Source organism: Aspergillus caelatus (assembly GCF_009193585.1).
Source record: "Aspergillus caelatus strain CBS 763.97 unplaced genomic scaffold BDV27scaffold_118, whole genome shotgun sequence".
NCBI lineage: Eukaryota > Fungi > Ascomycota > Eurotiomycetes > Eurotiales > Aspergillaceae > Aspergillus > Aspergillus caelatus.
Genome location: NW_022475381.1, coordinates 43,258 through 67,014, shown reverse-complemented (window position 1 = coordinate 67,014; position 23,757 = coordinate 43,258). Strand labels below are relative to the sequence as shown.

At 49.5% G+C, this 23,757-nt stretch overlaps 6 protein-coding genes across 6 annotated transcripts; 4 read left to right on the top strand and 2 right to left on the bottom strand.

Moving 5' to 3' along the window:
* Nucleotides 1-325: 325 nt before the first annotated feature.
* BDV27DRAFT_158963 (uncharacterized protein) lies at nt 326-1,462 on the top strand (the record flags this gene model as incomplete). The annotated part of the gene is made up of 3 exons (XM_032072793.1): nt 326-608; nt 699-1,180; nt 1,235-1,462. The coding sequence occupies 3 exons, from the start codon at nt 326-328 to the stop codon at nt 1,460-1,462; spliced, it is 993 nt and encodes a 330-aa protein (XP_031926356.1).
* An 852-nt stretch (nt 1,463-2,314) lies between these two features.
* On the top strand, nt 2,315-2,698 carry BDV27DRAFT_158962 (uncharacterized protein; the record flags this gene model as incomplete). Its single annotated transcript, XM_032072792.1, has 1 exon — nt 2,315-2,698. The coding sequence occupies one exon, from the start codon at nt 2,315-2,317 to the stop codon at nt 2,696-2,698; it is 384 nt and encodes a 127-aa protein (XP_031926355.1).
* A 746-nt stretch (nt 2,699-3,444) lies between these two features.
* BDV27DRAFT_8659 (Zn(II)2Cys6 transcription factor domain-containing protein) lies at nt 3,445-5,054 on the bottom strand. The gene is made up of 2 exons (XM_032077818.1): nt 3,834-5,054; nt 3,445-3,781 (listed from the first exon to the last, which is right to left on the bottom strand). The coding sequence occupies exons 1-2, from the start codon at nt 4,825-4,827 to the stop codon at nt 3,630-3,632; spliced, it is 1,146 nt and encodes a 381-aa protein (XP_031926354.1). The 5' UTR covers nt 4,828-5,054; the 3' UTR covers nt 3,445-3,629.
* Nucleotides 5,055-6,172: 1,118 nt separating this feature from the next.
* Nucleotides 6,173-7,818, bottom strand: BDV27DRAFT_146260 (MFS transporter; the record flags this gene model as incomplete). Its single annotated transcript, XM_032070547.1, has 4 exons — nt 6,173-7,003; nt 7,056-7,133; nt 7,181-7,559; nt 7,619-7,818. The coding sequence occupies 4 exons, from the start codon at nt 7,816-7,818 to the stop codon at nt 6,173-6,175; spliced, it is 1,488 nt and encodes a 495-aa protein (XP_031926353.1).
* A 715-nt stretch (nt 7,819-8,533) lies between these two features.
* BDV27DRAFT_146259 (putative transcription factor) lies at nt 8,534-10,896 on the top strand (the record flags this gene model as incomplete). The annotated part of the gene is made up of 5 exons (XM_032070546.1): nt 8,534-8,616; nt 8,677-9,284; nt 9,343-9,374; nt 9,436-10,663; nt 10,742-10,896. 5 exons carry the CDS (start codon nt 8,534-8,536, stop codon nt 10,894-10,896), a joined length of 2,106 nt encoding a protein of 701 aa, XP_031926352.1.
* A 160-nt stretch (nt 10,897-11,056) lies between these two features.
* Nucleotides 11,057-23,699, top strand: BDV27DRAFT_8643 (uncharacterized protein). The gene is made up of 9 exons (XM_032077809.1): nt 11,057-11,840; nt 11,888-12,529; nt 12,577-15,319; nt 15,425-15,645; nt 15,707-17,927; nt 17,978-18,675; nt 18,741-19,890; nt 19,940-20,637; nt 20,686-23,699. The coding sequence occupies exons 1-9, from the start codon at nt 11,216-11,218 to the stop codon at nt 23,511-23,513; spliced, it is 11,826 nt and encodes a 3,941-aa protein (XP_031926351.1). The 5' UTR covers nt 11,057-11,215; the 3' UTR covers nt 23,514-23,699.
* Nucleotides 23,700-23,757: the final 58 nt, after the last annotated feature.

Here is a 23,757-nt window from a genome sequence, read left to right as displayed (position 1 = left end):
GAAAGGGACTAGTGTCAGGCCTCGACAACAGGTCTGAGATATACATCTAATCCCGCCGTGTCATCTTTACCGTTCATGGAACAGGAATCATGATGCGGGGTATGACAATCACTTCTTGAGAATATTCTCCAACTAATACACGTAAAATCATTATGAAACACACAGGAGTGGAGTTTACTGGTTACCTACACAACCATACGGGAGATAAGGCTTACGAGAACGGAGAGGATACCCACAAGGATGACATTCAAACTATCATCCATTAATATGTATTTCGTAGGAAAGAAGGCTAAGGGAACAAAAGGTCGGATATATGATCCGATATATGAGAGGACAGGTTACTTCTGCTCCGACAACCAAGCTGTCTGTTCTCAATGCACCTTCCGACGACATGTGGTGCACCCTGAATTTCCTTCCGGTTCATGTCTTTGCTATGCTCACCAACCATCTGTTTGCTGATACCTATACCACAAGTCGCAGCAATAGCTCGGCGATTATCCATAATAGCAAGATATATCAAGAAGCTACAAAAATTTCAACTACAACCACAACTATCGAGCAGCGCACTACAGACACTCGGACCTTGAGACACCGTGTTTGGCTTAAAGGTGTGTGAGCGAGATTCGTTCATCGTCTCTTTCTGTTATGTAATTTCTCGTTGAGCTGATAATGCGAACTATGTTGTGCTTTCGCCGGAGATGAGTTGGGAGGCGTTGAGCGGAGAGCTTTCGGCGAAATTGGACAGCCCCCAGAGTTTATGGCGAAATGGGGAGCATCGGGAAACTCTATGCTCCATTTAACGCCGCGGGAAAAGGGTCCGCGAACTGTGCGCGTTGAGTACCTATGGGATACCGGATCGTGGATACCCCATGGTAGAATGGAAGGGATATCGTACTTAACGCTCCCTCATGGCCCTGGATCTATTGTGCTTGCACTAAGGACTGAAACGGATCACATTCATTGGCATTCACTACTCAAGATTTGCGCCATATCTTTCAAGGATAGAATAGATGATGTTGACGCAGTTGAGGCTCAACATATAGATGTATTACGAGATGGCCAGACCAGGAACGCAATTAACACTTGTCTGATCTTCACATGCACAGTGGTTAGTGCCGCGTCGTTCTTGTTTGGTTTCGATGACAAAATCATCTCCCCGGTTGCTGCATCGCCAGCCTCTGTGAGTGTGACGCTACCTGCCCCATGATGAGGAAAGATACTGATCTAGTTCCAGGTAATGAAGTTTCAAGGGCTCAACTCGGCTAGTGGAGCGTATGTCCTCACGGCTCGCAATCAAAATCTGGTGTTTTCCCTTCTGCGCATTGGTTCTGTGACCGGCGGTCTCTTTGCCTCGCCCTTGAACTTCCACTCTGGCCGCAAATGGCCTTTGCTTCTTGCGCACTTGACCTCTGTGGGGGGCAGATTGCTTCAGGTCTTTGCTCCAAATAGAGACTTGATATAAGGTACCTTACTAATAATGCCGGGAAGATCCCCAAGCCCATCACCGTTGCTGCCGAGGAAGCTAACCGGGTAAATCTGGTAAATGACGGCCTCTTTCCACCAGGTTTTCCCGACAGAAGAAGTCATGGTAGAGAATGTGTACAATGTTCTCTTCTTAAATGGAATTGGGGAACATCAAAGTAAAGAGCGATATAGCCTTGTATCTGTAATGCCAAATTACACTCAAGGCGCAGTCGAAATTTTAATATCATACTTCAAGACAGTAGGCTGAATACCAAGACCTCAGGATTACTGGTTTCGGATATTTGGGGAGAATCTGTGGACAGCTCAGGGAAACATGTAGCATTAGAAAATCGGAGGCCCATGCTTGGAGCTTAGTTGCTTTCCACACCTGGTTTCGCTGGGGAGCCTCCGATGCAGTCCAACCACAGCTAGAAGCTGGCTCTGCTGCAAATCCGCGGAGGTACTCCACAAAATTTGCTTCCGGAGCGTTTAGGGCCGAAATTACAGTGGCTTCCAAAAGCTTCGTTCAAACATTTGAGGGATATAAGAAGAGCTAAAGTGGCTTCTCGGGGGGGATCTCGGCGAAGCAGCCCTTGGTAGATTTCCGGGTGATTTACCGGCCGCCATAGCCATCAACATTTAAGTCTTTAAAATTGGACAAATACCATCGAGTACAAGTATGTCTTCCTCTGTTTCCTTTGAACAAAAACACATGATGAGGGAATCTTGTATAGCCCTGCATTCTTTGGCTCAACAGGGCTCATTACTCCCGAGAGGTTTAAGGCCGACCTCCCAACGTGTACAAGAAGGCGTCCAGCTTTTCACTTGATGCCTCAAGAAGGATGGATCAATGACCCATGCGCTCCTGGGTATGATCCCTCTACTGGAGTTTACTGTCTCTCCTTTCAGTGGAATCCCAATGGTCCTGACTGGGGTGATATCGCTTGGGGTACTGCGACTCCTCATGATCTCATCACAAGGAAAGTCGAAAAGCAACCCGTTCTGTGATCCATGGCCCAACATGAGTAAGACCTTCTGGTTGGATCCGAAAGAGACCGTGTTCGGGATCATTTCTGGAGGCATCAGAAATATGACTCCCACCAGCTTTCTCTACAGAGTCAACCCAAACGACTTGGTCGACTGGGAATACTTCGGTCCTATGGCCAATTATGGTCTGAATTTTAGACCATCAAGGCGATCGGGCGATTTTGGCAAGAACTGGGAGGTTACTTAACTTGCTGTTGCTATGTGATGGGAATGATCCCCACTCGATCTCGGACTTTCTAATCATGGGAGCTGAAGGATGCCTCGAGGACATCTAAAAATCGTCCCCGAGCATTGCAGGTCCATCAAACCCAAGGCGAAGTCAGCTTTGGATGTTAGGCGAGGAGGATACCTAAGCGACCGATATATGAACTCAGAAGGTCACAGGTATCATCGTACGCAAGAAAAGTAGGCTACCATCACCAAGTTAGGAATCAGGGCAGCATCCCTGCTAGCATTCTCTAGGTGGCAGAGTACGATTAGTACGTGTCATGCATTCCCTCTACCGTATGCATGGCCAGGGGAGCAAATCCAAACGGTGTGCTACCCCAACCACTGCTGGAAGCTGACATGGAATTTGATGTTGGATGTGCTGCATGCCACAGCCTCTGATTGGTCTTACTAAGCTGGAACATGCTGATTGTGCAGTAAGGTTCTCTATTACCAAAAAAAGATATGTCCCAGTCAGCTTGCATGCCATCCTGCAAACGAGAATCCACTCTAGAACAAAAGTCATTGTTCACTATGAATAGACGTACAGACGTAGTACAGATGTTGTGTACTCCAGCATGTCACATACCTAGGCTGTTGACTTTACCAGACTAAAACCAAAATACTAAGCTCGTTCAGCCTAGCGCAGCAAGTTTATAGGTTGATCGACTTAGGTAGTAGACCCCATCCACTAAGGATAGATTCTGTTGTTGGAAGGCTCGCGCTGGAAAAGGGTCGGTGGAATCATAGAATGTTGGAAGGACATAGTAGATGGAGGCCGTTTGTGGTGTTTGTTACTTTACATATCACCTTGATTCCCAACCCATGGACATGTGGCACATCGAATCATGAAACGTTCAAAGATACCAACGTCCAGATCGCATCTCGTGTTTATCTAGAGAGTTGATCCACTATAAATTTAAATTATGCTTTAACTTGCCTTGTAACTGTTCAATCTTCACCCGAAGACCGCTACTTATCCCCTTCTCGAATGTCGTACCAGTGCTGATGTCCCTTCTCAACAAGGACTCTAACATGTTGTCGTTGAGGTCTTTTACATGCTCTGGAAGGTGTCAGTGGCAGGTCTGCTACGTGGAACACAAAAGTGAACATACCAAGATCGTTCTCGATGGCATTTAAGGCATCCAGCAATATCTGAACGGCATTTAGTGTGCGTACACATCCATCATTAGTGAGCGGCAGATCTCCGAGTCGCAGTCCCCATTGTGATTCCGGTCTTGATAACGTTGCAGCGGGAAGAAGCGCTAAAAGCCTTTGCAGGTCGCAGATCACTGTGTCGTAGATGTTGATCAGTGAGATGTAGCATGAAAGCATCAGCAGCAGTGTGGGAGTGTCGATTGTTTTCTCCAGCGCGGGGTTTTGATGAGAAATCTCGCTGTGCTGCCATGTCTGCCTCGATACGAGCTCCCTGAGGGACTGTGCCAGGGATGTTGCCCCACCGATCGGATAGTCGTAGATGCTGCTGCTGCTATTGTGCTTTGAGTCGATGGTTGTTGTGCGGTAGTAGTGAAGGTCACCTTTATAGTTGGTCATTGCGACTAGGATCGAAGAGAGGCCGTGAACTTGAGCGGATGACGTTTGGCTGTCGCCTAACGGGTCTGAGCTGGATATGCTGGGCACTGCCTTAGAGTGGCTCATGTCGCCGTGGTCGAAATTCTGCTGATCTAACAGGTTTGCGGCTTTGTCCAGATCAAAATCTGAGCCCGGCGATTCAGACGCATACCACCAGCCTGCTTTCCATCCCGGATACGGCATATGGACAGGTAGGACTGGTGTAGTTCCCGAATGATCAAGAAGGTTCTCAGCGAAGATCGTGCCCAGTGAAGGATCTGTCAGGGGATCCACACGGATGATCGACGCCAGAGGATCATCCGCGCTGGATCCTGATGAATCGGTAGGTGGAGTACCTTCCGCATGGTTCACCCTCTTCGGCTGGCGTCCACTGCGAGCTCGGCGGCTGAACACACAAGGCATTCGAGCGCGCATGCACCGTTGGCAATCCCCGTTGAGAGACGGGACACACCTCAATTTCTGCGACCGGCATCGCTCGCATGAGGTGCGGTACGATTGTGCCCACGTGGCAGACATGGTTAGATTCCACAGGTCAACTCTTGGCTACTCAGTCAAATCGTTCTGTGGCAGTAATTGGGGGAGGCTGTGTGGTCTCGCAGCTTGGCAAGAGTTGGCAATCCAGTGGAAAGTGTTGTTGGGGTCAGACATGGTTCCCAGATATATAATTTTAGGAGAGACATGAAGAACGTATCTACTACCCGCGCAACTTGGAAGTCGCCATCTACCGCACCATAGTGACCAATACTCAGCGTGCCAAGGCGCCACTCGAATCCTTCCGTATTCAATAAATTGGGTGTATTGTAAGGGCTCCTCCGGTGTATTTATGGCTCAGTCAAGCCCCTGGCACCTCAACTTGCGGCGGGGGAATTGCTGCCTGAGGCAACCACTGGTACATGTATTGCGTTTGTTTGGTCTAGTTCGTTCCAGTCATCTTTTAGTTCCCCATGGGTTCTACCAGGTTGACATGATACTAAAACTGTATCTCATATGAGCTGATACCTCTGACCAACGTGCTAACTCGAGCCTGAATTGGTCGCTGATTGGGATGCCGGCTAATTCCGGTATGGTCCCAATCATGCCATGTGTCGACTAGTCTATGTATAAGCCCGGCATGACTGTCAGCCACGTGTGAGGTGGCCATCCCAGGATCATCGAGGGAGGTCGCGATTCGATTCCTCAAGATGCACCGGGTGCTGGGGACATCGCTGGGTTCCAAGTAGTGTGAGATTCTGTCCAGTGGTTTGTTAGCCCCCAACAGGACACCAGACTAGTGTGCGTCCCTATTTCGGATAAGCGCAAGGTACTATTTGCCTGGTATTACCCGGTGGTTCGTTTCTCACAAGGTAGTACCGTGTGGTAGCAGATTATCTTTTTCCAAGTTTCTGCAGTCAACTTTCAGAAGTGGTTAGGGTTATCACTACAAAACCTCTAATGATTTGCCATTCTGTTCCCGGGTTAACCGAGACCTCGCGATATCCTTAACCTCACTTTACACTGGTCCTGTCTAATATATTATCTTTATACAGATATTTCTATAGATATTGTGATCAAATGATATCTATCTAGGTTACACAAGACTATGAGACTTTGGTATTGAGGTTTGCGATAGTGTACTCCGTTGCTTGTCAGGAACAAGCTTGTATGGGTGGGAGCGCCGGGGTCTCGCTTCTCGTATCAACCCATTCCCCGTATCGGCGGCCCTTGGTCAGTGGGGTCTGCACCGTCTTTTCGTATCTGCCTGGCTTACTCCACTTCTGTATTACGTTTACGACTGCATGTATAGCCAATGGCATTGTAAAAGGGGAAATATCCATGTCGCCGTAGGGCTGTATCTATAAATATCCTATAAAAAGAACAAGCGTCATAGCCGGACGGTCGTTCGGCTACGCAGCCATTCCCCATACCGATAGAACAACATAGGCACAGGTGCAAAGGCCAGCGCCAAGAAGCCCAACAACGTATTGCCCCAACCATAGTTGAGTGTTGCATACATGTGCGAGCCAGCGAGCGGCAGGAAGGCTCCAAACAGTGAGCGCAGGAGAATGTTCGCCCCCAGCGCAGATGCAGCCGCCTCCGACCCAAATAGGTCCACTAGATAGAGCTGTGAAGGCATGATCACGAAGAAGGAGCCAAAGCCGACGATGAATGTCCCAACGATGGGAACCATCCAATGCACCTGGTAGTACGCTGTCCAGCCGTAGATAAACAGGCCCGGCCCAATAACCGGAGGGAACCACATCATCAGGACGAGGCGATACTCAGGTTTGGGTTCCTGTGCATTCTCCGCAGCCATTTTCGCCTTCAGAATGCGGTCGCTTAAGACTCCGAATGTGAATAACCCAACGAGTTCACCAATGCCCAGTCCTAAGTAGGCCAGACCAGAGATCCCCGTGCTGAAGCCGTACTGGCCTTCAAACACCATACTGAAAGTGGCAAACAGCAGGTATAGGAGGCCAAAGATGAGAGCCACGTAGATCGACATAACTAACACGATTGGGGAAAATAGGAGGAGTTTGGTTGGTCGTACGAGGGAGGTGAGGATGATCTGCTGATTTGAGAGACCGCGATCGAGTTTCGATCGGAGGCGTGGGTTCCCAGTTGAGCGTCGCAAGTAGGCGGCCTTCCGTTCTAGCAGCGTGTTCGGATGCGTTTCGCGCATGAAGATGAGTGTCCCGAGCGATGCTGCCCCTCCCTGCCCCGGATTGTCAGCATTATAAACAACACGCCAGAATATGAAATCTTACCAGGATTGCGACCACCCAGAAGGTCCATCGCCAGTTTTTCCCTTCGGCCACAAAGCCCCCAATCACCGGCCCCAGCACCTGGTTCGCTTAGTATACCTCGCATCAAAGAAGGAAGGCCAACGTACCGGTCCCAGAAGGGGTCCTAGGCCAAATAGCGCAGCAGCGGCACCCCGTTTCTCGACCGGAATGACATCCGCAATGGTCCCGCCACCTAGGGCTAGGGGCGCCGCTCCCGCGCAGCCATTGATGAATCGGAAGACCAGGAATTGAGCCGTCGTGTGGCTCAACGCGCAGGCCACGACGAAGATGACGAACACAGCGTTGGAAATGTGATAGACAATGAGCCGCCCATACATCTCGGAGAGAGACGAGATGAAGAGGGGGCCCAGCGCGAACCCCAGAAGATAAATACTCACTGCCAGGGTTCCTAGCGTTCTACTGGTGATCTCCAAATCTCTGACTACGCCCTCCATTGCGGGAGCGACCATTGTTGAGGCGATGTTCCTGACAGGGTGTTAGCGCGGCCAGTGGTTGGGCATCCATCCCATTCGGGGGACACTTACACAACCATTGATAAGACGGCGACGATAATGACATGACCAAAGCTTTTAGCGGTTGACCAGTTGAGGGGATTATCGGGGTCGTCCGGGCCATTCCAGTCGACCACCTCATCCTCGAATTTCTGTGACGGTAGTTTGGCCACCTCCTCATCAGTAGGTTCCAATCGCGTCCTGTCACTCTCGCCACTGGTGGAGGGTTTCATTGTGAACTATACTTCACGGTTAGATTTGCGAGAACGCGGATTCTGCTGCAAGCAACGAGGTCTTATGCCTTTTGTACTGTGCTCTGAAAGATTGACGCCCACGGAGGAAAAAGTTGTCATCGGTCCATCGCAGCTCGGGCTCTCTGTGCCACCAACGCCGAGCTTCCCTGGCTGACTGACAACAAAGACAATAAACGACTAATAGGGCTGAAGAATTCCATGGTTGCGCTCTTGCAACGGACGAAAGGGGGAACGAGCGGATGAATCGATGGAGATGTGAGATGGGCGGAGGAAACGACGGAGGAATAGGCGGAGGAATATGGTTGACAGAATGCTCCGGTTGGTTGGATCTTCGGCGTGGGGAACGTGGACGGAACACGGGCAGTGATGGCGCCTTGGCTAGCCTGGTTAGTCCACTGTAACATACAACATACGATCGGTTTCGTGCTTGTCATGCAGACTTCTCTTATTACTTCGACTTATCACAACTCGTCTGTGTGGTCCAGGTGGAACCGCCCGAAACTGCTGGACGGAGGAACCATCTCCACACCCATCTACGGCCCAACGTCGGATGCGAGGCCTCAACCCGATTACAACCTCGCTAGCGGCTACAATTTGTATCCAGACCTATATACGAGATATATATAGCATTACATAGTGATCGCGTTACATCCGGATACCGTCGTCGTGCGTATCAGTATCTCCGACAGCCACTATGGATCCTGCATCCGCCCAAGTGCCACCAGTCAATCGTCGGAGCAAACCCCAACTCTCCTGTATGTTGTGTCGCCGCAGGAAGTAAGTCGCAGCACACTATCCTCCGTATATGCAAGCAAAGTTGATTGAATCCTCCGATAGACTCCGATGTGACCGCAAGCGACCCTGTTCGGCATGCACATCTCGTGGATTGGCGCTCTCATGTGGCTATCCTAATAATGAAGCTCCACAATCACCCTCTGTGACCACGATTCCCCAGCCCCAGAGGGCCACAAGGCCACAGGTGCCCCACAATGGTCGCCCCCGGGCAACCGTTCAGGACCGTTTGGGCCAGCTGGAGCAGATCGTCGTCTCCCTGATGCAGAAGGCCACTGGCGATGGCCCAGACCACCCGGACCACCACCCGGTGCCAGGGTCTGCGACCCGAGACTGCCAGAATGAAGCAGAGACAATTAGCAGCGAGCAATCTCCAGCCCAGTCCGATGGCGGGAGTATATGGTTTAATTCGTCGGATGCTCAGTACGTCGGCGGAACGCATTGGGCCGCCATCCTGGAAGGCATCGCAGATCTCAAGCAGCAACTCGCCGGAGAGGACGATAAGGATGTAGAAAGGCCGATGATGCTACACACATTCCTGTTGTATGGATGCAAGTCAGCGACCAAAGAAGACATTCTGGCAGCTTTGCCCGACAAGGCTGCCACCGACCGGTACGTTTCGCGGTACTTCAATCTATTGGATTTGGCGCCATGTAAGTCTCCAATCTATGATACACAAACACCTATTGATAACGGCATTGTGAACACTAGCTTGCATACACAGTGGCCAATTCCTACGCGAGGTAGGTTCAGCATGTTCCTGGATTAATATAGGCATGCGTGGCTAACGATACGGTGCTGTAGTATGAACAATTCTGGGAGAATCCATCCCAGACTGGAGTCATGTGGCTAGGGCTCCTCTTCTCTATGATATGTCTTGCAGTACTGGCTTCAAGTGCTACGGGGTCTAGTGCTCCTACAGGAAATCGTAATCCGCTGGTGGATACGTACCGCGAAAAAATAGTGCAGTGTCTACTTTTGGGCGAGTATACCAAATCAGGGAGGTACACCTTTGAAACTCTCTACCACTATTTAACCATTGAATATTCCATCCGCAAGGATGCGGATCGAGACATATGGATTCTGTCGGGTATCTCGGTCAATATAGCTCTGCGCATGGGTTATCACCGGGATCCATCCCACCTGCCAGGGATCTCCCCGTTTGCGGGAGAGATGCGGCGTAGGGCCTGGGCCACCATCCTGCAGGGGGATATCCTAATATCAACCCAGATGGGTATGCCTCGGATGATAAAGGATTGGCAGTGCGATACCGTAGAGCCTCGTAATCTGAATGACTCCGACTTCGATGAAGATTGTACTGAGCTTCCCCCGTCCAGACCGGAGACGGAGATCACAACGGTATCGCATCTAATCGCTAGGCGCCGCATCTTTATTGCGCTAGGGGCAATCGTCGATTTCACAGCATCGGTACGGCCGGTAGCCTACGACGAAGCAATGCGACTAGATCGAGTTCTGCATGACGCGGAGGCAACAGTCCCTCCTTATCTCCGCATGAAGCCCATGGCAGTGGCAGTGACTGATCCTCCACAGGTGATCTTACACCGGCTCTTTCTTAGACTAATGTTCCACAAAGGCCAGATCATGTTGCATTGTAAGTATTTAAACCCAGACCTAGTCCGGTCTCTGGATAGGCGGGCTTTATACTCTTACTCGCGGAGCTCTTGCATAGAGGCGGCCTTGGGTATTTTGGAGATCCAGCGGATATTTGACGAAGAAACGAACCCAGATGGTCAGCTTTATACGATGCGATGGCGGGAATCGTCTTTTATGAAGCATGAGTTTCTCACCGCTACAATGCTGCTGTGCTTCCTCGCGCGCCAGAGGCAGGACAGCTCAATTCCCCCAACAGATGCCTGCAGCTGGGATCAAATTATGGAAGCATTGACACTGGCACATAAGATATGGACTAGGTCAAGTAGTTCATCGATGGAGGCAAAGACTGCAGCCGATACCCTCAACATTGTGCTGGTAACTCTCTCTGGCAATAGTAAGGTAGACCCAGAGAGGCCAGGTATGAACAACGATATTACCTCAGAATCAGGTCAGTTTAGTTATCTTTTCATCCTCATCCTTGCTTACAATAGTGCAGTCCAAACAATGCCATTCACTATTGGAGGCCTTAATCAATATAGCCTGCAGGAAAGTTTCTATTATGGTCTTCCTTTCATGGGCCCCAGTCATATGTTTCCCGGTCCCTTCATGGAACCGAACCTCGCCTCTCAATGGCAAACGGTTTGTTTCTAGTTCCAACCATCTGTAAAAGACCTACTGATTTTGGAACATAGTGCCTTGAAACCGAATTACCACAGGATTCAGCGTAAATTAGGTGGGGTTCGGATGGTTACTGTGTTCGGAGTTTTTCGGTGGGATACTACTAGCTTAGCTGATAGAGTCCCAGATCAGTCCATGTCTCATTGAGGCCAGTGCTATACCTCGAAGATAGGACAGATGCGTATAAAACGAACAGTTTTGCTCATGATAGCCATTCATTCGAGCAATTACCTCCTACAACAAAGCTCCTTTGTCTCTTCCACAGGAATTACTATCGTAACGCCTGCCTACCATGCCTGAACCAATTGCCATTATTGGGATCGGTTGCCGTTTCCCAGGAGGTTGTGATACTCCTAGCAAGCTCTGGGAGCTTTTAAGAGATCCCTACGATATTTCCAAGAAGGTCCCTTCTGATCGATTTAATGTTGATAATTTTTACCACCCAGAAGCAACTCACCATGGAACTACCAACGCAACGAAGTCCTACTTTCTTGAAGAGAATATTGCTCATTTTGATGCGCCATTCTTCAACATACAACCAATGGAGAGCGATGCCATTGACCCACAGCAACGTCTACTCCTGGAAACTGTGTATGATTCTCTCTGTACTGCAGGTCTGCCCATGGAGAACCTCCGTGGGTCGTCTACAGCAGTCTACGTTGGTATGATGTGTGATGATTGGTCTACCATGGTGGCCAGCGATATTGAGGCACTTCCGACATACACGGCTACTGGCTTAGCTCGAAGTATAGTCTCCAACCGGATATCCTACGTTTTCGACTGGCATGGTCCATCGATGACCATTGATACAGCATGCTCGTCCAGTCTTGTGGCCGTGCATCAGGCCGTGCAAACACTTCGTAGCGGTGAATCTTCGCTGGCTATAGCAGCAGGAACGAACTTGATTTTGAGTCCTAGTAAGTAAGCACTTCTGGCTGACCTAGCTCGCTGCTAATTTGTGTAGCCATGTACGTGACCGAGTCAAACCTGCGCATGCTGTCACCAAATGGCCGGTGTGCAATGTGGGATCGCGCCGCAGATGGCTACGCTCGTGGAGAAGGTGTGGCAGCCGTGGTCCTGAAGACTCTGAGCCAGGCTCTTGCCGATGGGGACCACATTGAATGCATCATCCGCGAGACTGGTGTTAATCAGGATGGACGGACCACTGGTCTTACTATGCCGAGTAATATTGCACAAACGGCACTGATTCGCGACACCTACCGTCGGGCCGGTCTGGATATCAATAACCCTCTTGACCGTCCTCAGTTCTTCCACGCTCATGGTACTGGAACTCAGGCTGGCGATCCGCAAGAGGCGGAAGCGATATCGGCAGCATTATTCCCTAGCGACTCGATTTCTGACACCAAATTACTCGTTGGTTCTATCAAGACCGTGATAGGTCACACTGAAGGCTCTGCTGGACTGGCCTCTTTGATTGGATCATTACTGGCCATGAGACATGGGGTCATTCCGCCAAATCTGCACTTTGATCAATTGAGTGACAAGGTCGCACCATTTTACACTAATCTAGAGATCCCCACGAAGCCTTTACCTTGGCCTACACTGGCTCCTGGCCAGGTCAAACGGGCTAGTGTTAATAGCTTTGGTGAGCAACTGTGTTACAATGTTGCATTAATTTGCTGACCTTACTAGGCTTTGGTGGAACCAATGCCCACGCTATCATCGAAAGCTTCGAGCAGGGCTTTCAATCATCATCTGAACCTTCCTTAATTTCAACCTTCACCCCTCTGATCTTTTCTGCCGCTTCTGAAAAAAGTCTTAGGACTATGCTGTCCACCTACTCAAGCTACATAACAACAAGTTCCACCTTGGACATCCAAGATCTCATTACAACGCTGTGTTCGCGCCGCTCGACACTTCCTTATCGAACATATGTTCCAGTCCGCGACAACGAAGGACTAGCTCAGCAGCTGAAAACCATGGCAGATGCTGCCAGAAATGAGACGGAACTCAGCAGTCGCCGCTATCAGATCAATAATCCTGCCATTCTTGGTATCTTCACGGGACAGGGGGCGCAGTGGCCGCGGATGGGAGCATGCCTTCTTGAGTCATCTGCGTTTTGCCAGGAAAGAATTGCTTACCTCGATTCAGTCCTTCACGACTTGCCTGTGGAGCATAGACCTAGCTGGACCATCCAGGACCAGTTGCTTGCCACTAGCGAGACCTCGCGTATCACAGAAGCTGCTGTATCGCAGCCTTTATGCCTTGCGATCCAAATCGTACTGGTAGACGTTCTTCATGCGGCGGGAATTCGCTTCAAAGCAGTCGTGGGCCACTCATCTGGTGAGATCGCTGCTGCATATGCGGCGGGCCTTGTGTCTGCCGAGGATGCTGTACGCATTGCATATTACCGTGGTATGCATGCCAAACATGCGTCATCCCCCAATGGTGACAGAGGGGCTATGATGGCTGTTGGCACCTCCCATGCCGAAGCTCTGCACATCTGTGCTGATCCACGCTTCAAAGGTCGCATTCAGGTTGCGGCAGTGAACTCCAGCTCTAGTATAACCCTCTCTGGTGATGAGAGAATGATCGATGAGGCCCTCGAGATGCTGAAGGCAGAGCAGAAATTTGCTAGAAAGCTGAAGGTTGATACCGCCTATCACTCTGCGCACATGTCGCCCTGTGCAGCTCCCTATCTAGAGTCCATGAGATCATGTGAAATAGGGGTCAATGAAGGAACAGGGCCAGTGTGGTTCTCAAGTGTTATTGAAGGACAAAGGATGTCAGAGGAATTGCTTTCTGAGGTTTATTGGGTTGACAACATGTGCAACACAGTTTTATTCTCCAGTGCTGTATCTCAAGCCGTCTCTGAGCTTGGACCGTTCGATTTAAGTATAGAAATCGGACCACACCCGGCGTTGAAGGGTCCAGCGACAGCAACCCTAGAGGAGTTTGGATGCGATGCCCCCTATACCGGTGTCTTGACCCGCATGAAAAATGACTGTCACGAATTATCCGCAGCCCTGGGCTTCGTATGGATGCATCTTGGATCCGGCAGCATTCAATTCAATGCAGTCAATCAGCTCCTATCTGGGTCTAAAGGTTATAGAAAAATTCTCACTACATTGCCCTCGTACCCGTTCGATCACCAGCGTGAGTACTGGACAGGATCCCGAGTCTCCAACCACCATAAATTCCGCCGCAATCCCCCAAACCCGCTACTCGGTACCCAATGCTGCGAGGCGAGTACTTTCCAGGAAATTCAATGGCGAAACATTCTCCGTCCGAGCGAAATATCTTGGCTTAGTGGACACCGACTACAGGGACAGATGGTTTTCCCAGCGACGGGCTATGTTTCTATGGCCATTGAAGCTACAAAGCAGCTTCTCAAGCGGAAGCAGATTTCCTGTTTGAAAGTTTCCGACCTAGAAATTGGCCGTGCGATTGCTTTTGGTGACGATGGGGCTAGTATTGAGGTCATCTTCAATGTTAATGTGGTACATACTTCTGAGCAATCAATGATCACTCAATTCGCCTGTTATTCGATCGCGAAGGCGGATGGAAACGAAGTATTGAATGCGAAAGGCAAGGTTATCACAGAGTTCGGCACCTCGAGTCCCACGGCACTTGCCAACTATGAATCAGATCCCTTCAACCTTGTTACTGTTGATGGGAATGAGTTCTACCGGTGCCTTTCCAAGATCGGTTATAATTACTCCAAGCCTTTCCAAGGGGTGTCACAAATCCAACGGAAGCCCGGATATGCCACTGGCCTGATCGAGGACCAGTCCGGCATGGCATGGGAGGATAACCTGATCTTCCACCCGGGAATTCTTGACACTGCCTTACAAACCGCTTTCGCGGCGTGGTCCTTCCCTGGCGATGGTCAGATATGGTCCCTTCACGTTCCCACGCGGTTTGAGTCATTGGTCTTCAACACCCACTTTAGTCATCTTGTGTTAGGCAAGCAAAGCTCCTTCAAATACGAGACCTTTATTCGTACCAACACCCAAGGAAGCTTGACTGCCGATATTCACCTGTATACAGCAGATGGCAAAAACTCGTGCATCCAGATTGAAGGGGCGTCTCTCGTACCATTCTCTCCGGGTTCTCCTAAGGATGACTTACCGCTCTTTTCAAGCTTCAGGCTGAGGCCTGCTGTTCCAGATGGTCATCTTGCAGCAATGGGCGAGACGCTCTCCCCTTCTGAGGTACAGGTTTACAAGGATATTGACCGTGTTGCGTTTTGGTACATATGCAATGTTGTTCGATCAATTCCCCCTGAGGAGCGGGATCAGATCCTGCCTCATTTCAGGTACTATCTTCGATGGTGTGAACGCATGATTGACATGGTTTGTCGTTGCGAACATCCCAAAGTACCGCCTGAATGTCTCAATGATGAGAGAGAAGATATCAGGCAGATCTTGGGCAAGTAAGTAATTGGTTTGTCGTTGTCATGCTCCCCACCTGTCTCCTTTTGCCGCTTGTTCATGTTTAGGGTTTCGCGGAAGCAAAGCGGCTGATTGGATTGTATTAGATACGAGGGACGAAAAGACATTCGCTTCGTGGAGGTCGTGGGCGACCATCTTGTCGAAGTAGTCCGCAGCGGCACTAGCATGTTGGAACACATGAATCAGGACGGGCTTATGCTCGCGGTATACGAGAATGGCTTAGCCGCTGGCCCAAATAACCGCTGGATGAGTCGCATAGTTGCCCAAATTGCGCACCGCTATCCGGGAATGCACATTTTTGAAATTGGTAGGTTTACATGTGCAATCCTTCCTTTCGGCTATAGAGGATTTAATCTAATTTGTTATAGGAGCTGGAACAGGCGCGTCGACCAAAACAATTTTGCCGGAATTGGGCTCGGCCTTTGCCACATATACCTTTACTGACATTTCTAGTGGATTCTTCCCGGAGGCGGAGGAACGCTTCAAAGAATATGCAAACCGTATGGTATTCAAGACATTTAACACTGATTTGGCACCAGGTGAGCAGGGGTTCACAGAAGGACAGTACGACGTCGTTATCGCTGCCAATGTTCTGCATGTTTCAGCTGACATACAGCAATCAATGGCGAACGTCCGCCGGCTATTGAAACCTGGAGGTTACTTACTTACTTTGGAAGTGACAAACTGCGACCTTCTATTCAGTGGTATGACGGTGGGAACACTACCAGGCTGGTGGGCCGCAGCTGAGACAGGACGACCGTGGGGACCTTGCCTAACACTGCCTCAGTGGGATTCTGTTCTCCGCCAAACCGGCTTTTCAGGTATTGATACGACAACGCCTGATATCAGCGATTCTCTTCCCGTGACAGTGTTTGTTTCCCAGGCTATTGATGATCGTGTGGCTGTCCTTCGCAACCCCCTTTCCCTGTCGTCTGAGAATGAGAGACTGGGCACATTGGTAGTTATCGGTGGCACAACACTGCCGGTTTTCCATCTCGTCGAAGATATTTGCGCAAATCTATCTTCCAAGTTTTCCAATACCATCGTTTGCGAGAGCATTGAGGATCTTGTATCTCCTAGTTCTGCGGCACCTTCAGGGGCCACTATTCTGTGTTTGACAGAGCTCGATGAACCTTTCATGAAGAGGCTAACTCCGCAGAAGTTTCATAGCCTACAAAGACTTTTCGAGATAGCGGGGACCTTAGTGATGGTTTCGTGTGGCTGCAGGGCAGATGAACCGTACTCCATGATGCTTGTCGGGATCGGGAGGACGGTGAAAACCGAAAATCCGAACATCAACCTCCAACTATTTGACATCGAAAATATCGATAATCCAACAGCCAATATTCTGTCTGAAGCTATTATCAGCCACCATCTTCTGCGAAGATGGGGGTCCAGGAAAGAACCTCTCCTCTGGTCTGCAGAACCAGAAATCAACTATCAAGACAGACGCATGTTGATTCCAAGACTCTTACCCAGCACGGCCAAAAACCAGCGTTACAACTCGCAACGACGGGTGATCACCAAAGAAGTCGATCCACAGAAAGAGACCATACGGATTATTAAGGCTGGAGCAACATTTAATATCGAAGAGGTCTCGCCCTTGTATAATCCTAGCGCAACATCATCCGACGATGTGCTAGTTCGGACAATTTACTCCTCACTTCAGTCCTTGAAGGTCGGGAGCACGGGGTTTCTCCGACTCATCTACGGTGTGATCCATGATTCAGAGAAGACAGTCATTGCCCTTACGTCTTCTACTCAGTCGCCGGCAGTTATACCGTCGAAGTGGTGTGTCACAGTAGAACAACATGCTATGGGCCATAGCCCCTTATCCTTTCTTGCCTCGGTCGCTGCTAAAATATTAATGACAGCAGTGCTAAACACTATAACAGAAGGCGAGGTACTCCTGATTAGGGAAGCAGATGAGCCTATAAGGTCTTACCTGCGGGACGGTGCCAGGGTTTTGGGTGCCAGGACTGTTTTTGTCACCAGTCAGAACCACGATGATACTGCTGACAGTTTTTACATCCACCCTAGGCTATCGCACCAGAAGCTAAAGCAGCTGCTTCCTGAAAATGTCACCACCTACGTGGATCTTTCTGTCGGGTCGGAGAGCAACAGTTTCTCAGAAAGTATCGAAAGGTGTCTCCCGCCACAATGCACGCACATTAAGCGAAGCTCTCTTCTCAACAATGATCTCAATTATCCATCTCTGAGTGTTTCCGGCAGTATCAATCAGCTTCTTAGGCAGTCAATCGAGACTGTCACCCATTCTGTCGAGCCTATGGTCATCCCGCTTAGCCACGTACCTAGCCTTTCTATGCTTGATGAGCGTTTTGCAGTGGTTGATTGGTCGATCGAATCTGCCCCCGTTAGAGTACGGCCAATTGATTCTGGCAATATCTTTAGACCGGATCGCACCTACTTCCTTGTCGGTCTGGCTGGTGAGCTTGGTCAGTCTCTGTGCCAATGGATGATTTCCCATGGAGCAAAATATGTTGTCTTGAGCAGTCGATCTCCAAAGGTCAATCCGAAGTTCGCCGAGGCAATGGGGCAGCAAGGAGCCACTGTAAAAACATTTTCGCTGTCAGTGCACCATCTCCTTCCAGTACACTCTATCGACTAACAATGTATAGGGACGTTACGAGCCGAAGGTCTCTATGGTCGTGTTATCGAGAGATCAACCGCACCTTGCCCACCATTGGCGGCGTTGTCAACGGTGCCATGATTCTTCAAGACAGTGTTTTTGAAAATATGACTTACGACCAGTTCCTAAAGGTAATAAAACCCAAGGTTGAAGGTAGCAAGCTCTTGGACGAACTATTCTATGACACGCCTCTGGAATTCTTCATTGTCACGTCATCAATCACCGCCGCGATTGGCTTCAGTGGACAGAGCAACTACTCAGCGGCGAACACATTCATGACCTCTCTGATGTACCAGCGCAGGAAGAGGGGTGTTCCAGGATCGGCAATGGATATTCCTGCTGTGCACGGTATTGGTTACGCAGCTCAAGAAGATAACTTTGATTTTGAGTACTTCACTACGCTCGGCTATAATAATGTCTCGGAGCAAGACTTCTGCACACTGTTTGCAGAAGCCATTCTCTCCGGCCGTCCTGACTCGCTTGATGAGGCTGAGGTTGTATCAGGTGTAAACTACGTTCCCGCGGACTTGGATATACCACAAACTCATACTAGAGACATTAAGTTTTCTCATTATAATCTGACAACAAAGGAAGGGTCCACGACAGGTAGTGGCAAGGCTGCTGCGCAGGTGAGGGTCCAACTGCAGGGAGTTGCTGGAGAGGAAGCGATATACGAGATTATCAAAGGTAGGTGAATCCTTTTATCATGTTCACAATGATAATCATGAACGTCCTTGCTAACACCGTTGTAGAATCATTTGTGGTGAATCTCAAAAAGGTCCTACAGATCTCACCTGAGGATGATGTCAACCTATTCACACCACTCGTGGAACTGGGCCTAGATTCACTGGTGGCGGTCATGGTTCGCTCGTGGTTCTTGAAAGAGATTGAGGTTGACATTCCAGTCTTGAAGATCCTTGACGGCAGTTGTATTTCCGACCTTCTCCAAGTTGCTGTCCAAAAGATACCTGCGTCGATTACTGGTGCAAGTGAACCAAAGCACGACCCAGCTGATATCCTCAACGAACAGTCGCCTCCAAAACCAAAGAAACTCATCTCCGAAACTGCTATTTCGGAGGTACCCAGTGACTCCGCGTCTAACTATTCCCCACTTAGAACGCCAAGCGAAAGCGAGGCTTCCTCTATCGAGCTGCTGACACCAGACGAACCCGTGGAGCCCAAGCAGCTACAATCACCACATGAGCTAGCTCAATCGCAACGCGACTTCCTTGGTCGGTCATCTCGCCCTGTACGTGAGTCTATGTCCTTTGCACAAGCCAGGTTTTGGTTCCTTCACCATTTCTTAAAGGACAAGAACCCTCTCAACTTTTCAACTTCTGTACGTCTCTCTGGAAATCTCCGCGTTGGAGCTTTTGAGCAAGCTTTAGATACCGTTGTCGAACGACACGAGGGTCTCCGCACTAGGTATCTATGGTCAGATGGAGATACTGGTACCCCAATACAAGAGGTGATTGATTATCCCTTGTTGAAATTAGAGACCAGGCGCATAAACTCCGAGGCTGAGGCAGCCGAAGAGCTCGAGAGACTACAAAGGCATGAATACAACTTGGAAGATGGGAACTCGATCAGAGCAATGCTGCTTACTCTATCAGATACTGTTCACTACTTTCTCATTGGCTGTCATCACATTTCCCTGGATGGACAAAGCATGCATGTTCTTCTCTCCGAGCTCGACAGTGTATACAACGGAAAGATTCTTCCTGAGATTACACAGGCCTCTCAGAACCGAAGCTTTTCTGCCCGACAGCAACATGATTATCAGTCCGGACTCTTGGGAAGTCATATTGACTATTTTCGCACCGTCATCCGTGGTGATCCCGGCGCAATTGAGCTTTTCCCTCTTGTTGATATCCCAAAGCGCAGAACCCTGGATACTTACAGGTTGGTTGCATACCCGGTGTGAATAAAGTATTTACTGATTTTTGTTTAGGCATCATCGGGTGTCAACCAGGTTAGGAGCTGGGCTAGCTAGCAAGGTAAAAGCTATCGCTCGCAAGCTCCATAGCACAAACTTCCATTTTTACCTTACCATTCTCCAAGCCCTGGTCTTTCGCATGCTTCCCAATACCAATGAGTTCTTTATTGGCATTGCAGACTCGAACCGAGTCGACAAGGATTCAATCAACACGATTGGGTGTCTCGTCAATTTATTACCGCTCAAATTCGACCGGGCAGAGTTCTCCAAATTGGACGGCGCGGTCAAGCTTACTCGCAGCAAAGTGTATTCTGCGCTACAGCACTCCAAAGTGCCATTTGACGTTCTTGTTAACGAGTTGGGAATAAATCGCTCCACCACGCACACTCCAATTTTCCAGATCTTTATGGACTACCGACTGGGCGATCAGGAGAAGACAACTCTGACCGGTTGTGATGCCGAGCTTTCGTGGAACAACGCTGCAACTGGATATGATCTGCATATGGAAGTGCTTGATACGGTAGCTGGGGAGTCGCTAGTTGTCTTAAAGGTTCAAGAGGCTCTCTATTCCAAGGAAGCTGCCGAACTACTGTTTGGTGCTTTCATCAATCTTCTAGAGCACGCTACAAAGATACCTGCGGAACAGGTCGATCTGTCGACGCCTTTGCTGTGGTCTGGGAAGGCTATTGATAGTGCTTTGGCTTTAGGGAAGGGTCTGTTATACTTTGGTCATATACGTGGTCATGGCTAACTGTTCATAGGCCCCGAGTTGGAGCCTGAATGGCCGGCTACGGTTGCCCACCAGATCGATAAAATGATCGATGCACACCCTGAGACCACTGCAATCAGGGACGGACATGGAAACGTACTCACATACAGCAGGATGGCCAACCGGGTAAATACAATTGCTGCTACCCTAGTTCAGCATGTCTCTGGTGGTGACAGCGTAGCTGTTTTCCAAGAGCCAGGAGCAGACTGGATTTGTTCCATGCTTGCTATTTTCCGTGTTGGTGCAGCATATGTTCCTCTAGACCTAAAGAATGGCCTGGAACGGCTTGCAGGTGCTGTGGAAGTTGCTCAGCCACAAATAATCCTGTACGACAAGTGGACAGAACCACACGTTGCCGATCTTCGGGCGGCAGATGCAGTTGCCATCAATGTCTCCAGTATTTGCAACACTACAGCTTCAAACATAGTGAACAGGGCCACTGCGGAGAGTACTGCCGCAATACTGTTCACCAGCGGATCCACTGGTGTCCCCAAGGGTATTGTCCTTCCGCATTCCTGTTTCGCAACGCATGTTGAAGCAGTCGAAAAAGCTTGGAAGGTCGGCCCAAGCGTGGTCCTCCAGCAAATCGCCCTCAGTTTCGACTTTTCATTGCATCAAATATTCACAGCCCTGGCCAATGGAGGAACCCTTTACGTGGTTCCGTCCGAGAAACGAGGTGACCCATACGAAATTTCAAGAATCATTATGGAAGAAAAGGTTACCCACACCCTCGCCACTCCAACAGAGTATGGTATGTGGTTTGACGCTGGGTCGGACATCCTTTCCCGGTGTGTACATTGGAAATGGGCTCTTACCGGTGGCGAGGCCCTACCAAAGTCGATTATTCGACGATTCCGAGACTTGAACTCCAGCAACCTGAAGGTCTTCGACTTCTACGGTCCGGTGGAGGCCACCATTGCTCTAACTAAGGGTGAAGTTGATTTCACACTTGCTGATCTTGAACAGCCCATTCCAGTCGGGAGTATCCTGCCCAACTATTCGGTCTACATCCTAGATGAAGCGCTACACCCTCTCCCGATCGGTGTTCCCGGGGAGATCGTTGTTGGAGGTCCAGGAATTGCAGCAGGATATCTTGGACAAACTGAGCTTACCAATGAGAAGTTCATTCCAGTTCCTCCCATTTTGCAGGATAGGCGTGCAGAGGCCCACGGCTGGAACAAACTTTATCGAACAGGAGACCAGGGACGTCTCAACAGGGATGGCACTCTAATCTACGAGGGGAGAATCGACGGAGATAACCAGATCAAACTTCGTGGCATCAGAATTGAACTAGGAGAGATTGAGAATGCCATCTTGCAAGTTGCAAACGGCAAGCTCTGTCAAGCTTTGGTGGCTGTCCACGGAGAAGCTGCTGACAAGTTCCTGGTGGCTTATGTTGTTTTCTCGTCACTAGGCGAGCCCAGTGAGAGGGTCCTGACAGATATTCAAGCAGCACTTCCACTTCCTAACTATATGCGTCCTTCGCTATTCGTTCCCATCGAACGTGTCCCTGTGAACGTGCATGGGAAAGCAGATCGGAAAGCTCTTTACAATATTCCTCTACCAGATATTTCAAGCCCAGGCCCTACTAACCCTGACAAGATGAATGGACGAGAAACCAAACTATGTGAACTATGGAAAGAGGTTCTTCCAGCATCCGGAATAACAATTCACGCGGGTACAGACTTCTTCCATATTGGGGGTAACTCGCTCCTTCTCGTGAAACTTCAACGCGTCCTTCAAGAATCATTGGCGTTTACTCCGCGACTGGCTGATCTTATGAACTCTAGCACGCTGGGCGAGATGGCTAAATTGCTAGAGGATACCTCTGTTAATGTTGTCGACTGGGAGGTCGAGCTCGCTATCCCACCATCCTGGGCCAATATCCTTCCAAGCGCCCCGGTATCCCGCGAAAACGACGACTTAACTATAGTTTTGACAGGTGCAACTGGGTACATTGGCCGTCATCTGCTCTCCTCGCTTATTGAAGATGCTCGAGTTTCGAAGATCATTTGTCTTGTTCGCGACGTGACAAAGTTAGCAGCAGATTCGGAGAAAGTCAAAGCCATCGAGTGCAACTTTCAGAAGGCAAAGCTGGGTCTTTCATCAGACACCCTAAGCAGTTTGTCTGATAACGCCGACATAGTGGTGCACTGCGCGGCTAATCGCTCTTTCTGGGATGACTATCAAGCACTCCGGGCCGTTAACTTCCTTTCTGTCCACGAACTTGCTCGGTTGTGTCTCCCCCGCATGATTCCACTTCACTTCTTTTCTTCTGGAGCCCTCAGGCACCATGATATCCTGCCCGATGCTCGAGATGGGTACTTGACCAGCAAATGGGCAGCTGAGCAATTTCTTCGCAATGTATCTCAACAATTTAATATCCCAGTGTACATCCACACACCAAGTGAAGCACCGGCAGATACGCCATTCACGACCAGCTCCATAGTGGAGCAGGACTTTATCGATTGTGCCCAGCTCATCGGTGCGCGCCCTGATATTACGGCGACATCTGGTTATATGGACCTTCGGCAAGCGACTACATTTATTGCTTCGGTATCCGAGGCTATCCTCAAGACTATTGATGATATTGATGACACGGCATCCTTATACAAGAGAGTGTTATACCCTGCCGACCATCGGTTTGACATCCAAAGCTCTATGAAGGGTGCTTATTCGAGATCAACGTGGAAATCTCTCCCGACAATGGATATGCTTCAGTGGATGGGCAAGGCGAAACAAAACGGTTTCCCATATGTTTTGACAGCACAGAATATTATTATGGGTTCGGGGCAGGGGCAGGTTATTTCTCGGCGATAGGCTTTCTGGATTGTATGGCACATCATTTCAAGTTGCATATATATTTTTAGATGCTGCATGTGTTATTTCTCTTCTCATCCTACCTACTGCGGTCTTTTAATCATCCCGGGGTGTTCCACTAGTTCGATTTTCAAGATCAGAAATACGGCTTAATGCCCATTAGATTATATGCAGTGCTTATTATATAGTCAATATCACAACCTGCTATTATGTCCATCATTCCGAGTTTGCCCAAATGTGTACT

What these genes read in the sequence shown, in the direction of transcription:
- BDV27DRAFT_8659 (XM_032077818.1), bottom strand. Translation starts at nt 4,827, where the DNA reads ATGTCTGCCACGTGGGCACAATCGTACCGCACCTCATGCGAGCGATGC. An exon ending in TGCCATCGAGAACGATCTTG is followed by an intron (nt 3,782 to 3,833) that starts GTATGTTCACTT and finishes GACACCTTCCAG; the next exon opens with AGCATGTAAAAGACCTCAAC.
- BDV27DRAFT_8643 (XM_032077809.1), top strand. Translation starts at nt 11,216, where the DNA reads ATGCCTGAACCAATTGCCATTATTGGGATCGGTTGCCGTTTCCCAGGA. An exon ending in ATCAGGCAGATCTTGGGCAA is followed by an intron (nt 15,320 to 15,424) that starts GTAAGTAATTGG and finishes GGATTGTATTAG; the next exon opens with ATACGAGGGACGAAAAGACA. An exon ending in AGAACCCTGGATACTTACAG is followed by an intron (nt 19,891 to 19,939) that starts GTTGGTTGCATA and finishes ATTTTTGTTTAG; the next exon opens with GCATCATCGGGTGTCAACCA.